The sequence below is a fragment of the Cavia porcellus genome, unplaced genomic scaffold, assembly GCF_034190915.1.
Source record: "Cavia porcellus strain 051 isolate PalLab524CR breed Dunkin Hartley unplaced genomic scaffold, mCavPor4.1 scaffold_12, whole genome shotgun sequence".
In the NCBI taxonomy this organism is placed as follows: domain Eukaryota; kingdom Metazoa; phylum Chordata; class Mammalia; order Rodentia; family Caviidae; genus Cavia; species Cavia porcellus.
Window position 1 is genome coordinate 48,931,371 of NW_026947495.1, and position 18,659 is coordinate 48,950,029.

The 18,659-nt window shown below is 38.2% G+C and overlaps 1 protein-coding gene across 6 annotated transcripts in view; it reads right to left on the bottom strand.

Moving 5' to 3' along the window:
- The window catches only part of Pla2r1 (phospholipase A2 receptor 1), a 135,063-nt gene that overhangs the window by 70,870 nt on the left and 45,534 nt on the right, over positions 1-18,659 (bottom strand). For all 6 annotated transcript variants that reach the window (XM_063259143.1, XM_063259144.1, XM_063259142.1 and 3 more), the window contains exons 7-8: positions 1,807-2,001; positions 337-494 (exon numbers count right to left, since the gene is read on the bottom strand). In XM_063259143.1, the coding sequence (XP_063115213.1) occupies positions 337-494; positions 1,807-2,001 (353 nt within the window). The remainder of the gene's footprint in view (positions 1-336; positions 495-1,806; positions 2,002-18,659) is intronic.

Genomic DNA, 18,659 nt, shown 5'->3' on the forward strand with positions numbered 1-18,659 from the left:
ACTTGCTGTCTTCTGCCTGGAATGTTCTTTTCCCTGTTCTGCAAGTGGTTTGTTTTTAAATCCTAGCTTAAATGTGGCCTTTCTTGACTGTCCTGTTGGAAGGCGTAGCCCCAACCCACACTCCTCACTATCATGTTATCTATAACCTCACAGTAATGATCACAGCTACAATTTCCATGAGTTTTCTGTGTGTATTTGTTTACCACCTGGCCTGGAAGTCCCATGAGGAACTCATGCTGTGCATGTCTTGGTCTCTGCCATGGCCCAAGTCTCCAGCACAGGTGGCCCTCGATGTGAGTTCAGCAAAATGAACATTGAACAAAGGAATCAACTTACAGGGTGCTCTGCTGAGACACATAGCTGGCTTCTACTTGGAAAAATTTGGGGCTCTAGTGTGTTCCAGTTAGTAAATACTACTGGAGAGCCATTAGACCATTCAAAGGAAACTGGAATTTTATTGCTGCTCAAACCAATCCATGTTTCTGATGCATTTTCTATAAGAGATAAATATAATTTACTTGTAAGATCTTACTGTTTGCAAAGGTTACTACCAAAATATACCATTTTGCATGTGATTTCCTCTTGATTTCTTAACATAATAAAAGCTGTTGAAGTCTATAAATATCAGCTGGAATCCTTTCTCTTCTGTTACATCTGGTTCACTTATCTGCTAAGTAAGCAGATAAGTAAGCAGATAAGTGAACCAAAACAGAATGTGATCTAAACCTAACAAAAGGACAAAGCTGAAGCAAGTTAAATTCATGGCACTCTAGGTCTTACTACAAAGGAAAAATAGGATGAACTGCTGGACTATGAAAGGAGCATTGTTTTTTTTTAATAAAAGCTAAACTTTTAATAATAGTGTAGCTTAAAGATTTTTTTCTTCCAAGAAAAAAGAAACTGAAGCTCTTAAAAGGATTGCAGTGGGAGTAAAGGGCTGACAGAAAATATGTCTTAGTAGCCTGGGTAGGGTGAGAAGACTCTTAGTGACAAGAGAGATGTACAAGTGTCCTTGCTAATATAGAGGTAGCTTCAGGATTCTTTTAATCCTAAATGCAAAGGATTAGGAAAAGATGGCAGAGACATATTTTTGTTTTCAATGAAAACTAAAATTTAACATTGAAAAGGTCATCAAAGTAGGGTCAGGATTCTTTTTTTTTTTTGGCTTTGTTTTCATTTTTAGACATTGAAAAATAAAGCTCAGGAATTAAAAGTGTATCTTTTCTCTTTCTTTCTTTCTTTCTTTCTTTCTTTCTTTCTTTCTCTCTCCTTCTCCTTCTCCTTCTCCGTCTCCTTCTCCTTCTCCTCCTCCTTCTTCCTTCTTCTTTTTATCTGTTAGCAGGAATCCATATCAAATGTGGGACCCAGGAAGGAGCAGACTTGTTCTGATGGATTAAAGGTGGTAGAGGCCCAGGAGCCCACACCTGAGCATGACACACGTCCTGAGAATCACTGCATCAGATAAATTATCCTTTGCCACTGTTTAAAGTGATTCGAATCTAGTTATGTGCCTAGAAAATTTCCTTTCCATGAGCATAGTACAATATTGTTTTATAAAGGCTATAAAGCTAAATTATAGGTTTAGGCTTATTAGAAATCTCCATAAATAATCTTTACCACTAAAAAAATTTGTTTTTAAAAAGGCCATGCAATATATGTCATCTATATTTTATAAAGTTTCTAAACAGATATTCTATAAAACTCCAAAGATTTTGCATTCCTGAATACTACTTAGGAATAATCACTACTCAAATAGTTACTCTATCATATTTCATATCTCTTAAATCAAAGGCAATCAGTACTCACCAGCTCCAAGGAGGTTTACAAGAAACTCCACCTCTGCTAATGAAGCTATGTCTATCAATGTACTGTTACCAGACTGGCAGGAACGTAAAGCTTCATTCCAGGTCTTTGCTTCTTTCTGAAGTTTGTAGCAATTACGATTGTAGGGCTTCCATCCAGCCTCACAGTGGGTCGCATGATACTTCCAAGCATCATTTTCTTTTTAAATCAATACAAATGTAATTTCCGTAAGTAATTAAGCATTGCTTATTTTTAAATTGCTATCAACATGATTACTCTTAAATGTGAGAAATAACATATGAAGTGACATGAAATTCATAGAATTTGAGATCTTTCAAATGTAGCACGGTCTAATCTCTGATCTAGATCTAGATATGAGATCTAATGAATCTTAGTGCTTCATTCTCCAGATGCGAAATCTAAGGCACAAAGCAGTAGGGGACATTATAAAAGTTACAATGTACAGGGAAAGCGGGAAGTCAGGACTAAATATAAAATTTAATACATGCCCACTTTTCTTAAAATCTTTTCAGATTGCAAGAGAATTATTATAGAACACAATTTAAATCCCAAAGATTTTATTTACTATATGTGTAGAATGCCTCATATATATTGTTATGGTTAATACATTGTGTCAACTTGAGAAGGTTAGAGGTTTAACTAAGAGATTCCGCAGGGAGCCAGGGTCCTCACTTTGTAAACAGCCTGAGAAAGAGGAGAGCACAAAATGGTGTGATTGCTATAGTGTGGAGTGGGGGTGGGTGGGGTGAGGGTTGCCTGCTTAGAATATAAGGGAGAAAAAAAGACTTGCTCTTCCCCTTCTTTAATTCTTGTTGCTGTGCTGTCTTCCATTGCCTTGAACTGTTGCTGCTGTGCCATGCTGACCTGCTTTGAGCATGATGGACTGAAAACTCCACAAACTGTGAGCTAAATAAACCTTTTCTTCCTTAATTTGAGGCATTGAGTACTTGTCCCAGTAACAACAGAAAAGTAACTGAGACAAATATTTCCCTCAGCACAAAATAGTTTAAAACTCTGACCACTTCCTCTAGAGCAGGAACGACAGGAGGTTTCACTTTGAGGGTCAGACAGGTTCCTCTAGGGTTGAATTGGGTTGACACAGACTCTGGGTTGGACTTCCAGGAGCAAAGTGCCATGAAGTTTGGGATGTTTGAGGGGGAAAGTGATAGTGTAGAAGACAGGTTTTAGCTCTTTTTCAGGAACTTGTCCCCAGCTGGTGATCATATTTTTGTTTTATTTTATTGACCTGTTCTAGATGTTTTCCTTCAGAACTAATTTACTTAAGTGAAGTTTCACTGCTACTAAGGAAAAAAATTCTTCTAAAGTTGTTTCTAGGAGTCTGACTGCAATACAGTCAAAGTTAGAGAGTGCCAGAATATTTAGATATCATTTACCTTAATGGTTTGCAACTGAAAAATAAATCAAAAAACACTTTTTAAACCTGCTCAACCTCATTCTAAAGGCAAGAAAAGAAAATGAAAGAGGGACTTCCCTGATGGAAGCAAGGACAGAGCCATGCAAGAGCCCTGGGCAGGCATACTGAAATGATAGTTGAAGACACAGAATGTCGCTCAGTGGAAAAGTGTTTGCCAGTCATGTGCCATGTGCTCAGTTAATTCCCCAGATCCCCCTCTCACTGCTAGAAAAAAAAGAGATGGTGGTTGAGTAAGCTCCTGAAATGATGGGTTCCCTGCAGGCATGCCTAGTAGAGCCACTGTTCACAAGAGCTGAGGAACTTCGGTAAGAACGCATAGTGCCTACTTGTAGTATAACAAAATGAAGACTACTGAAAAAAGGAAGAAGAAAAGAGTTCTCTGTTTCCCAGCCCTCACCTCCAAGCACCTGAACATGGAAAGAGACACCTTCCATTTGAGGAGGGAGAAAGAATTAAGCCCAATCCCTGACTTGAAACCCACTTGCAGATCTGCCATGGTGCAACTGAGTGCTGGGCAAAACCTCAGGGCCTGTCAGGCCAACATTCATGAGCTAAGCCCCAGATGACTGACAGTCTTGAGCATCCTTTCTCCAACACTGGGTGGCAGAGTGGGGAGCACAACTCCACTCTGTAAACAGCAGGGCGCGTAAGCTAGCGTATAGGTTTGTCTATCACGGTGAGACCTAAGCCCACTAAAAACTGATGTATACAGGTCAGGTGGTTACAGACAGAACCTATGGGTCAGCCATGGAATCAGGCAAAGGTCTCTGTACTGGCTGGACAGACCCTTGTTTCAGCCTGCATCATTTCCAGCCTCAGAGTGGGCCCAAGGCATACCTATCCTTTTCCAAGACCATGCAGTCCTCTGTAGCTGAGAGTAGGGACGTGACCCAGTGTAAAGTTAGTTTTGGTGACCTCTATCACCCATATCTCAGGCTTGTTATTATCAAGCCAATGTTCAGAGATGGGACTTTGAACTCCTCCTGCACCAGACAGATGCTTGCACCTAATGGGACAGACTTTACTTTGTTCTGCATCACTGCCTAGTGCAGAGTGGGACTTGGTCTCCTACCCTCATCTCCAAGACTCTTCAGGTTCTTGGAACTGTAAGCCTCAGACATGACCCAGTTTAAGTGGCCATGTCATGGCCTTCACTAGCACCATCCTTTCTTGGGCAACACAGGATGATGCAAGACCCCATTTTCTGGGAATCAGTCAGTGTAGTAACCAAAAGACTTTGCCCTGGACCTTAGTGCTGAGCTTGTGAAACCTAACACTGGATAGATCCTGATGATACCTATTCCCAGATGTGTCTATAGAAGGTGCATCTGGAGGAGCTCCAGTGGCAGGTGAAGACATATGTCCCTATTATTTTGGATTGCACTCCAGCAAGAAGCCACATATATCACAAACCCACCTTAGCAATAGGCAACTCTTGTGTAAGCCTTGGTCCTACTCCAGTGTTGTGCTGGTTTTGGCAGGCTATGGGCACAGGGTCTGATACAGATAAAAGCATTTGTATTCACAAGTATGACACAGGAATTTTACACTGACACATCTACAGTGACTCTGCTGAGACCGAGATAGTATCTTGAAACATCTGACCATAGGCAAGAAACTATGGATGAGGCTTCCAGGTCTACCTTGATCCCAGGAAGACACTTGTGGGAATACACTACTATCTCTAAGTGCTCTCATGGTTCTTTCTGAACAACACAGCACAGTGTATTCAGGACAAATTAGGAACTGCTCTCTAGTATAGAAACAATGATAAGATGCTACTAGCAAACACCTGCAAACTGAGACTTGGGTGCTATCAAGTACTAAAATACTAGAAAAAAACTATAGCCTCATGGAAAATAAGCAGCTGGATTCGAATTTGTAGATATGTCTTGGTTACTTTTATCATTACTGAAACAAAATACCCAACACCTACAAGTTAAAGGAGGAAAGGTTTATTTAGCTCACAGTTTTTGGAGATTTCAGTTCATAGGTGGCTGACTCATAGGTGGCAGGGTAGCATGGCAGAAGTGCATCACAGAGGAAAAACAGTTCATGGTAGGTAGAAGGCAGCATGGCAGCAAGCATCAAGCAACAAGGGACAACCTTTTTTGTGTCTCTTATAGCTTATTCAGACTACCCACTCTTCTGGCAGGTAACACTTGCATCTTTAATCCTAGCATTGCATCCTTGATCCTAGCATCAGACCTAGGTCCAGGCATTTCCAAACAGCCTCATTCATGACAGCATAAGAGTTTGGGGGAACATCTAGTTACAAATCATAATGGAAAAGATAAGTACAACCAAAACCAGATTAGGAAGATTGGAATTAATACCTAATCTTCTACTGTCCTCATGATGTCACAGGGCAACAAGCATAAACAGCATTTTAGAAAACCATGACCTCAACCTATTACTTAACATAAGGTTTCATAAGCTGACCAATCACTTCTTAACCTTTTGGCTAAGACTGAGGGCAGAAACTGACCAGGCAGTAAACAGTATGAGAGAAATTACAAAGAATTTAAAAGAAACTTAAAGAAAACACAGAGAAATATTTCAATATTCTTTATGGAGAAACTTAATGAAGAGATGGGAGCAGTTTTTAGAAAATCAAACATAAATTCTTGAGCTAAAAGTGCATTCAGTGAAATTTAAAACATGATAAAAGAATCAAATCAAACAGAAAAATTAATAAGCTCAAAGACAGACTATTTGAAAATATTCATTTGAAAGAGAAAATAGAAAAATAAAGTAAGTTCACAGGAATTTTGAAATAGTACTAAAATGGAAAATATTTGTGTTACTAAGATTCAAGAATAACTTGAGAATACTGAAGAGGCAGAAAACTTCATTTAACTCAACCAAGACTAATTAAAGTCATTTATAATTGAATTCTAGAAAGTGAAAGATGAAGAAGAGATTTACAAGACTGCAGTAAAAAATAAGTGTAACATAGGGGCATCTGTATTCATTCATCAAGTTTCTTAAAAGAAATATTACAGTACAGGAGATTGCTGCATGAAGATTATTACAGGACTAACTGGAGGAAAATCTATTAATTGAGAACACAGTATTGAATCCTTGAGAGACAGAGACATTCCCAAACAAAAGTGACAGACCACTAGACCTATTCCTAGAATGCTAAATCAAGTTTTTCATACTGAAAGAGACATTAGTGAGTGAAAAGAAAACATGGTGTTTTGGTTTGAGTACAGATATCTCTCTAGAGCTTCATGTACTCATCGAGGCAGCTAAAACTAGATTTTGTGATTGGTTTATTGTGTGGTGTTGGGATTGATGGTGTAACTGCTGTACCCACTCTGGGGCAGGTAGCTTACATATAACATAAGGGAGAAAAAGCAGCTTATTTTTCTCTGTGGCCCTTTTACTCCTCAGAAGGATCAAGAAAAAAAAAAAAAAAAAAGATGACCTAAAGGCATCATAAAAAACAGCAAGTCTCAAACCTTTGCAACCTCAAAATTGCAAAAGTGAATGACTTTGCTTTGTGAGGAAAGCCACAGAACGCCATGTTCCAGAATAGTGACAGCACAGAAAATTTGTTCTTCAAAATTGGATTGAGAGTGCCCAGGCGATACAGGAGCTTGACCCCTACAGCCAAAAGAGAGGAAACCTTGGCGACTGCTTCAACTGGCAGCAGACCTTGGCATCATCCATGTGGCACTGCTTTTAGGCCCATGCAAAAATTCAAGAGTTCTGAGGTTAAGGCAGCTTCTGCCCTGATTTCAGAATGCCTGGGAGGCCAAAATGTGTGCCCCTGAGAGGACAGTGTGTAAAGCTGTGAGTGTAAAGCCAATGGTTCAGTAAAAAATCCAAAAGTTTGAAAAAGCCAAGAGCATGGATCATCTAAGAAAACCTAAAAGGAGAAAACAAAGAAAAGCCATGTGAGCTTCAACCACTGGAAGTATCATAGGTGTGGAGTTAAACAAGCCTTTTTGAACTCACAATTTGCCACAGATTGCTTCAGACCATAGACATGAAATTGCACTTAATGTCTGTCTTGCTGGAGTTTTAACTTGTTTTTGTCCCAATCCTTTGTATCCTCCTGTTTGTAACTTTTGGAATAAAAATGTTTATCTTATGCCATTAAATGTTGGAAGTATTTAACTTTGTTTTCATTTGTACAGGGACTTGGAGCTAAGAGTTTGACTTATATTTCAGAGGACACTTGGGATTTGGACTTTTCAGTAATGCTGAAACTGTTAGGACTATGGTAATTCTTGGAGATAGACTAAATGTCTGTTATATAAAGGATGTACATAAGTCTTTGGTGGACTAGGAACAGAATGCTATGATTTGTGTCAAGATGTCCTCCCAAATCCTTATACAGTCATGCAGGTGGCTAAATCTAGAGTTTGTGATTGGTTCATTGTTCAGTACTGGGATTGGCAGCATGGGTACTGCACCTGTCTTGGGGCAGGTAGCTTACATACAATATAAGGGAGAAAAAGCAACTTGCTCCTCTCTTTTGCCCTTTTGCTCTTATTGCACTTTTTTATCTTCCACAGCTGTCATAAACAATTGCCCCTTAGCCATACCACTCTGCCTTGGAGCCACTGAGTATAGACTAAAACCTCCACAAACTGTAAGCTAAAGAAATCTTTTATTCCTTCATTTTAGGAGTTGAGTATTTTGTCTTAGTAATGAAAAAAAGTAACACATGGGAAAGTATAAAACTCACTAGCAACAGTATACAACTTCGAGATGCTTTAATATTGTAAGTACAACATGATAACCATTTACACCTTAAGTGATGACTAAAAACAAAACAAAATAACTACGTTAATATGTTAAAAGATAAGCAATACAGAAAGAAGTAAGGTGAGCTATCAAGTATTTTAAAGGTGGTTAGGAATGGATTACAAGTGTATGGTTTTCTTATTAGTGTATTTTTAAAAAATTTTATTTAAGGAGAAAAAGAAAAAACAGAAAAAGGGTACAAGTAATACAAAATTTAAAAAATAAACAGTAAGAAATCACTAGTTAATAGATCACATATTCTTATCTTAGAAATAGTTGTTCAAGTTACAAAATTAAAGCATATAAAGTGGACTTTCAAACAGTGAGACTGCAAACAGTTTTGTTCAATGATCCAACAAAACTCAGTAATATGGTTATCTATCTTATACACTTAAACATATATGCACTTATAACCTTTAGAGCACTTTCTTTTCTTTTCTTTTCTTTTGTACAATGACCATTACACATTTTGGGTTTTATTATTCCCACAATTCTTATTACTTTTTTTGAAGAGAGTAAAACCAACTGCGACATATCAGAACAGAGTCAGTCAAATCAAAAGGATGGACATAATAGATAATGTAAAAACAAAATACAAGGTGATCAACAATAGTTACCATACTGCCTCTTGCTAGCTTAAGAAGAATTGCCTATATCATCAGTTATAATAAAATTGAACAAAGCAGTAAAGAATAAAACCAAAACATTGGAGACATTACAGGACTTTAAAAGAAGATAATAGTCAACCAGAAAGGGCGTCATAATGAATCTTATTGTCTTCACAGTTGTTGCCTATACTTTCAAACTTGGTACCATCAGGTTAAGCAGAATAGGGGAAAATCAGTCAAAACAAGATGGTGAGGGCAATGCAGGGTATCAAATCAAGTTAATAGGAAATCAAAGTAGGTTACTATAATGTATCCTGCTAATTTTTATTTTTCCCTTAATTAAAAAGATAAAAATAAAAAAATAAATAATTTTTAAAAAAAGGAGATTGAGATAAAAGAGGGCATAACAACAAAACAGTGCAGGTCAAAACATAACCATTTAAGCAAAATAGTGTTTCACCACAAGATATCCTGACATAAAAATAGTTACCATAGTGTCTCTTTCCTTGAAATCTTTGAGTATAACTTCGTATACTGTAGCACCAAACATATCAAGACAATGTAAAACCACCCAAGAGAATGACAGCATTACAGGGTATTTAGAACCAACTATCAGAAAATGAACAATGGTTTCTGTATAATCTCCTTGTCTATAAAAGTTTTTGCTTATATTATCACATATAATAAAATCCAATAAGATACAACCTGTTAAGACCGATGGAGACAGAAAAATAAAAACTTGATGGGACTTCAAAGCAAGATGATACCAAATCAGCACTAACTATTATGATGTCTTGTTTTCTCCAAAACAGCTGTTCCTACCATTCAGTCTTCTCTGCCTCATTTCTGTTGAGCTCTTTTTCTGTCATTTGTTGTCAGTTTGTCTTCTTCATTTTGTTTTCTGCTCCATTCATTGTGGCCTCTCTGCCACTGTTTCTGAAGTCTTGATATTTTCCTTTTTTAGAATATCCTGCTGTATTCTCTGTAGAGTTGAACTGGTGGTTGCAAATTCCCCTAGTTCCTCTTTATCCTGGAAGCACCTTGTTTTTCCATCAATTTTTAGGGACAGTTGTGCAGGATATATCAATCTTGGCTGGAGGTTGTTATCTTTCAAAGCTTGAATTATTTCCCTCCACGCTCTTCGTGATTTGATGGTTTGTGCCAAGAAGTCTGCTGTAATTCTGATGGGTGTTCCCTTGTTAGTGATCTGTTTCTTGTCTCTGACAGCTTTTAGTATTCTGTTCTTATATTGGATTTCTGGAATTTTGATTATGATATACCTGGGTGTAGCTCTGTTTGTAGGTGGCTGGGGTCCTGTATGCCTCATACATCTGAGTATCTTTATCTTTTGCTAAATTAGGGAAATTCTCTTGGATTATTTCTGTGAATAGCTTTTGTAGTCCATTTGTTTGTGTCCCTACTTCTTCTTTTATGTTCTTAATTCTTAAGTTATAGATCCTCTTATCATCTTCTAGCCTTTGTATTATTGCTGTTTGTTTCCTTGTTATTTTTAAGAAGTTTTTCATTTCATGCTCCCACATTACAAATCTGCCCTCCAGTTCAGATAATCTATCCGTAGTTTCTTTCAAGCTGTTATGCCAACTTTCGATAGAGGTTTTAGTTTCCTGGTAATCTCTTTGAACCTGCTTCACAGATTCTATGTTTTCTCTATTTTCTCCATCAAACAAGTCTCCCCTTTTTTTCTGTTCTTCCATTCCACCATCTGTTTTTTCTTGGGCAGTGCTTAGCATTTCTCTAACTATTCTACTTATATCTTGCTTTAGGTCATTAATAATTTCATTTTTGAACTTGTCTATGAGGCTCTGGAGATACCGCTTTATGTCTATTGGTGCCATGTTTGATATTGCATGTTTTCAGGATTGGGGGCTGAGGACCCTTTCTTGTTGCTCCTTCTTCCCATAGTTTTTGTTCCTTCCATACAAGCATATATAGGCGACCCAGTTTCTTTCTTTGTTGGTTACAGTTTGTTTGAATTGCACTGGCTAGGTGTTCCCACCCACTGCAGTGTACTAGGGAGACACAGACCTGGGCAACCTATGCTTGGCCCGCCCTTCCAGGTCAACCTACTGAAGGCTTCACTGCTAGGGTGCACCTCCAGGTGCTGGGACCTGGTTTGGGCTAGCTTACTGGCAGCAACAGGCACTCCCCACCAATCCCGCTTGAGAGGGGAATATGCGACTAAGGACACTGTGCTGTCCTGTTCCGGCTAGTCTGCTGAAGCCTCCTACTCTACGGAAGGGTCCCTGATCTGCTCACTCACTGCAGGTCGATTCAGGGCTCCGGGCCAGTCCCGCTCTCATCTCCATTCGCCGCTTCCCACTCTCAGAGCTTTTGTGCCTCTCTCCTTGCCATGCTGATTGGGACACAGCAGTAGCTGCAGGAAATTCAAATCGTGGCTTCCAGTGGCAAGGGCTCCAGCTTCCGTGCTGAGACCTTATCTGTTCCTGTTATAGCACCGGGATTGCGTTTCCAGTTGGTTTCTCTTAGTGTAGTTTGTTCCTGGGTCAGCAGGGTATATCTCCCCTTGCTTAGGACTTCTCGCCCCGCACCATTCCTGGATTTTAAATGGGGTATCTCAGAGAGCCTCCGTAGCTGCTGCTATCTACCTGCCATGTTCTCCCGGAGGTCTTATTAGTGTATTTTTGCTTGTTCTTTTTTGTTTCTTTCTGTTACTATCTTTATGGTCATGTTGTTATTTAAAAACAGTTTTCTACAGTGAAAAGGTTTTTTTAAAATAAACATCATAATACAAAACAACAATCTATTTGAGATAAACCATAAACAAAATAGAAAGAATCAAAACATGAAAATAAATCACTTAATTACAAAAGAAAAGAGGAAAAAGAAAGAAAAGAACTACAACAAAACTAGAAAACACATTACAAAATGGCTTTTGTAAGGCCTTACCTATCAATAGTTGCCATGAATGTACAGGATTACCTATCAATAGTTACCATGAATGTACAGCTACCCAGTTAAAAGACATGGAGTACTGTGGTTTTCACCTGTGAATTGTGTTCGTGCTATCAACCCCCATCCCCAGGAAGGACACTATTAGAGCATAGCGGAACTCAGCTTCAAACACTCATAAATAGTTTGCATTTTAACATAGCCCATTTGATGGGCTATGTTAGAGAAACACTAGAAAGCCTATCTGATATAACTTATTTTAGGGACACACTTAGATCTCTGGGCCATCACTCCTTTGCTCTAATCACCTGTGGCAGCTGTCACTAAATGGCCCATTGTCCTTATTATAGTTTCTATCTAGATGACCTACTTACAAGCCTTCTGTGTTCATAGGCAGAGCTTTCAGAAGGTGACTGAATCATGGGGATGCTAAAACAAAATGTGATGCTAGAAGGTGGGGCTTGGTGGGAAGATGCAGGTCACTGGGAACATGAGCTGGTAGGGTATACCTCTCTCCCTCATTCCTGCCTCTCTCCCTGCTTTCTGTCTCCTTGCTGTGAGCAGCCTTCCTCTACCCAGACCTTCTACCATGTTGAACATGAATTGAAACTTCTAAAATTTGACCCAAATAATCCTTTCTCCTTTACATTGTAGATTTTGCATATTTTGTCCCAGCAAAGCAGAAGACTACCCAGAAAAGTCAACACTAATCAGCAGTAAATTAAATCTGCTCTTTTTATAAACTCACAAATTCCAAATTTCTGTCTCAAATATCTATAAATTATACCCAGCTCAAGGTTACAATGTGAATCTTTCTCTCCCCTCTCAATACACTGTATTTCTTTGAATGTTTACTTTTAAAATACTTCCATTTAATTCCTTTACATTTTTCACAAAAATGGATGAAACACAGCCAAACTCTATGTCACTTAAAAGAAATTCATTTCACCTCAAAGGAAACAAATGGACTAAAAACCGATATATGAATAAAGTAGTCCATAAAGACCCCCAAGTGGCCTGGAGCCAAATGCACTCCACCTCGTAAGCCAAAATTGCATGCTAAGAGTTCCACCCCATGGTTCAGCCTCCATGCATTGCTCTGAGCCTGGTAGGACCCCACCCAGCATCCACCATCACTGGAGAACTGTCAGGAAGGTCATCCTGGCCTAGTTGGGCCCCACCCAGCGACCCCCAAGTGTCTCAGAGCCACCTGTGCTCCACCTTGCAAGCCAAAAGTGCATGGTGAAAGTCTCATTCCATGGCGCAGCTTCAGTGCATTGCTCTGAGCCTGGTAGGATCCCACCCTGCATCCCCCATCAGTGGAGGACCTCTGGGAAGGTTCCTCCTGGCCTAGTGGGGCCCCATCCAATGACAATGAGTGGCTGGGAGTCACCTGGTAAGGTCTGTCTAATGGCCTCTACTCAACTGGGGAAACTTTCTATAGTAGGGATAGATATGCTCAACCTAAGAAACAATTGGATCTTGCCTTCAGCTTCCCTAAGGGAATATAGAAAAATGACAAAACAAAAGAGCAAAATGCAATCTCAAACCTGAAGCTCATCCCAAGAAAGCCTAGGAGACATGGACATAGAACAAAACGTAAACCATACACCTGAAATCCCTGAAATGATAGTGCCTGAAGAAAAGAAGCAACTCTGGGAAGTTATAAAAGAACTGAGGTCAGAAATAATATCCTAGGTAAAAAAAAAAAGATAAATGTAATGAAAGAAATGCTGAACACATCTATAGAAGACATAGTTAAAACATTAGAGGAACAATGCAAAAATATGGAAATCTTGAACAAAGAGAATGCATGAAACAGATTCAAAGAGATATACAGGAAATCAAAAACTCCACTGAAAGCTGGCAAAACTGCCTCAATGAAAGTGGAGATAGACTTGCAGACCTTGAAAACAAGATTGCAGCTAGTGAATAGGAAAGGAAAAGAAAGATCTTTTAAAAATAACAAAGAGTCAGGAAATAACAATTCAGCAGCTCCAAGATGATGCAAAGGAAAACAACATAAGATTGATAAGGATAAGTGAAAAAGAGGATGACAATACAAATGATATCAAAAGACTCTTTACAAAAAAAAAGTTATAAGAACTGTGGGAGTAATAAAACTCAAAAAATGTAATTGTTATTGTAAAAAAGAGAGGAAAAGAAAGTGGTCTAAAGGATATAACTGCTTGTATATTTAAGTGTGTAGGATACAAAACTATATTACTGAGTTTTTGTTGGATCATTGAACAGAACTGTCTGCAATCTCACTGTATGAATACTCACTTTGTATGCTTTAATTTTGTAATTTGGACAACTGTTTCTAAGATGACAATATGCAACCTATTAACTAGTGATTTCTTACTTTTAATGCTTTGTTTTTTTTTTTTCTCTTTAAATAAAAAAAAAGACTCTTTACAGAGGTAATAACCAAAAATTTCTCAAACATGAGAATGGAAACTGACATTCAGATAAGTGAAGCATATAGAACTCCAAATAGCAATAACTAAAATAAAACTACACTCAGACATATAATAACCAATATCCCAGAAATCCAACATAAGAATAGAATATTAAATGCTGTTAGAGAGAAGAGACAGATTACCTGGAAAGGAAAACCTATCAAAATCACAGCAGACTTCTCAATACAAACAATGAAATCAAGAAGAGCATGGAGTGAAGAATTTCAAATCCTAAAGGAAAACAACTTCCAAAGCAGATTGATACACCCTGTAAAACTGTCATTCAAAACTGATGGAGAAATAAGATACTTCCATGACAAAGAACAGCTGAAGAACTTCATGACCACTTAACCAACCCTGCAAAGAATACTGAATTCTAGATAGACAGAGGAAAAAAATCCACTAAACAAGGCAAACAATTAAACAGAGGGGAAAGGTAAAGAACCAACAGCAGGAAGATAACATGACAAAAATAAATGAATATATACCAATTATAACATTAATATAAATGGCCTCAATTTACCAATTAAATACACTAGCAGAATGAATCAAGAAACAACATCCAACCATATGCTGTATACAGGAAACCCATCTAACTCAAAAGGAAACTGATAGACAAAGTCAAAGAATGGAAAAACAATACATCATGCAACAGGAACCCAAAAAAGAAAAAAATAGCAGCGGTAGCTATTCTGTTTGTAGACAATGTAAACTTCAAACCAAGAATGATCAAAAGAGATAAAGAAGGTCACTACATACTAGGTAGAGGAAAACTTCGAGAGGAAGACATAATAATCTTAAATATATATGCACCAAATTCAGGAGCACCCAGCTATACAAAACAAATATTAACAGAAATGAAAAATCAAATAAGCAATAACACAGTTATAACCAGAGACCTTAACACACCATTGATACAAAGAGACAGAAAATCAGCAAAGAAATAACAGAACTGAATCACACCTGTGAACAAATGGACTTAATGGACATATATAGTGTGTCCCACCCAACAACATCAAAATATACATTCTTCTCAGCAGCACATGGGACTTTTTCTAAAATAGACTGTATACTAGCCCACAGACCATGCTTAAATAAATGCAAAAGAATTGAAATTATCCTATGCATATTATTGGATCATAGTTCCATGAAACTAGAAATTAATGACAAAAGAAACTGGAGAAAACTCCACAAACACATGGAAATTAAATAATACACTTCTGAGCAATCAGGGGGTCACAGAGGAAATTAAAGAAGAAATTAAACAATATCAACAAGCAAATGAAAATATAAATACAACTTACTGAAACCTATGGAATGCAAAGAAAGCAGTTCTTAGGGGAAAATTTATTATGATGAATTCTCACATTCGGAAAACAGGACAAACACAAATAAACAACCTGATCCTACACCTCAAACATCTAGAAAAAGAAGAGAAAGTCAAACCAAAAGCAAAATGAAGGGAGAAAATTATAAATATCAGAGCAGAAATCAATGCAATAGAGACTAAGAAAACAGTACAAAGAAACAATGAATCAAAGAGTTGGTTCTTTGGAAGAATAAATTAATTTGATAAGACCAGAGCCAATCTTAGTTTTAAAAGGAAAGAAAATACTCAAATTCATGCAATAAGGAATGAAAAGGGTGAAATCACTACAGACCCTGTGGAAATACAGAAGATCATCAATACCTACTTCAAGAAGGCTGGGAAGATGGCGGATTGATAGGTAGCATGGTAGAGAGCCTCTCTGAGAAAAACAACTCAGATGCTAGAATTTAACACCATGGAGAAGACCAGATGAAAGGAGAAGGATTCTCATGACCCAGGAAGAAATTGAGGAAAAAGAAAAAAAAAAAAAAAAGAAAGAAAGGAAGGAAAAACATGGACGAAAGACTGGAACCAGAAGCACTCCCACTGGAGCTAGTCCTATGCTGTGCTGGGCATGCGTTGGAGTCAGACAACTCACGGTTGCACTGAAGTTGCTGTAGCGCTGAAATTGGGGGTTGGTGAGCCCAAGGCCCTTGGCAGGAGGATGTGGTACAATGGAGAGTGGAACCAACGTAGAGAGCTGCATTAACCCATGGTGAGTGCTAGGAATTGGGTCCTGCAGAGGGGGTGACTGGCTGGATGACATACTGGAGTTGGGCAGGACGGGCCTGAACCTGGAACTGAAGTGACATCAGTTGGCCACTCCTGGCTCAAAGAGGACTGGTGGAATCTGCTTGGGCTGGGTCATGCCCCTGGTTGAGACCCAATAGCCAGAGACGAAATTGTCCTGAACCTACTATGTCCACACAATACAGACTAACATGCTAATGGCACTTGCTGGCTGACTGGCTCAGAGGAGAGGGCACAGCCCTGCATGCACCTCACAGATCAACAGTAAACTGGAGAGGGCAGCAATCCCTTAGCCAGTTTGCTTCAGAAAAACCATAAGCAATATGGAAAGGGCCTGAGACCTCCACCATACACCTGTCTGAAAGAAACCAGAAACATGACAAGATAAAGAAACAAGAAAAAGCCTCCAGCCACTGACCGAGGGAAAATAAGCCCAAGAGAGATAAATACTGAAGAGATCAAGGGCAGCAAACATGCAATATTGGACACAACATCAGTGGACATAAAGAAATAATGTTAGAACTTGATAGACAAACTTAAAACTGAAATTCTGATTCAAGGGAGGCAAGATATAAAAAGATTAATAAAAGAAATGCTAAGCATTTCTCAAGAAAACACAGATGGAAGAATGGAGGAACCCAGAAAAAAGAAAGAAACCTTTGATGAAGAATCTAAACAAAATCTAGAATACATAAAACAGATTCAAAGAGATTACCAGGAAATTAAAAACTCCATTGAAAGCTGGCAAAATTCCTTGACAGAAACTAAAGTTAGACTCTCAAAACTTGAAGATAGATTTGCAATGTGTGATCATGAAAAGAAAGATCTCTTAAAAATTAAAAAGGAGTCAGGAAGTGACAATACAAAGGCTAGAGGATGACAAGAGGATCTATAACTTAAGAATTAAAAATGTGAGTGAAGAAGCAGGAGGAAACACAAATGAAATACAAAGGCTATTCACAGAAATAATTAAGGAAAACTTCCCAAGCATAGGGAAAGGAAATGATATTCAAATATATGAGGTATACAGAACTCCAGCCAGCTACAACCAAAACAGATCTACACCCAGACATATAATAATCAAGATCCCAGAAATTCATCACAATAACAGAATATTAAAAGCAATCAGAGAGGAGAAACAGACCACCTAGAAAGGAAAACCCATCAAAATCACGACAGACTTCTCAACACAAACTATCAAATCAAGAAAAGCTTGGAGTGAAGTCCTGAAAGAAAATAATCCCCAATCCAGATTGATGTACCCTGAAAAACTGTCTCTTAATCAATGGAGAAACAAGATGTTTCCATGACAAAGAGGAACTGTGGGAATTTGTGACCACCAATCCAACCCTACAAAAATACTAAAGGACATTCTAGAGAGAGAGAAAAAAAATCACCAGGATTCTAGCAATAGTGGCAGAGAGGCCTCAATGAGTGGGGCAGATAGTGGAATGAAGGAGAAAAGTAAACAATCAACAGCAGAAAAATAGCATAGCAGAGATGAGGCAGAGAAGACTGGCTATAATCTCTAATATTGATGGCCCTCATACATTAAGAAAAAAGAAACATAGGCAGAATAGATCAGAAGATAGGGTCCATTGAGATGCTCTGAATAGGAAATATAATCTACCTGAAAGAGGGTTAATGAGCCAGAAGTCAAAAATGAGAAAACAATGCTCTTTGTGACAGGGAACCAGAGAGAAATAGGGACAGCTTATCTAGCAGCTGCAGATAGGTTGGAAAGTCACAACACTTTTGTGCAGTGGAGAATTACTCAGCTAGAAGGAAGGAAAACCTTGAGGCTTTAGTAGGTAAAGTAATACAGCTCAAGATCAAGCTCAGGGGTAAAAAGGTTCAGAACCACTTAGGTAGATAGCGGGTCGCCCCCCTAATCTAAAAACTAAAGGAGTTAATGAGACCCAAAATATACAAAGCACCCTGAGAAAGGGAAAGGGGAGGAATTGTCTTAAAAAAGGAAGATAGAAGACACTGTTAATAGTGTATCAGGATTTAAAAGCCACATTAGTCTTATCGTTCTGTTTAGTTTGATTTTATTCTGTTCCAGTCTGTCTACTTGTACTAGATCTGAGGGCACACACAGCTATCCCAAAAATCATAGGATATTCTAAGGTAGCTATCCTTAATTTCCTATTAACTTAACCTGAAGCCCTGTATTACTGTCTTACTATGACTGATCTTATTTGAATCTGGTTTGTTAGATTGCAGTTTTGTCTTGACTGATTTTATTCAAATTTGGTATGCTTGATAGTATGAAATCTAAGAGCAGAGGCAACTAGTCTGAAGACAACAAGATGCAATAGGATACCCAATCCAGTTTGATTATTAACTTCCTCTGAAGTCCTATAAAGTCTCCAATGTTTTGTTTTTATTAATATTGCTATGTTCAATTATATTATGCCTGATGATATAGACAATTCTATTGAAAATAACAAGAGACATCATAGTAACTACTGTAGATCACCTAGTATTGTGGTTTTATATGTTTTTTTCATTTCATG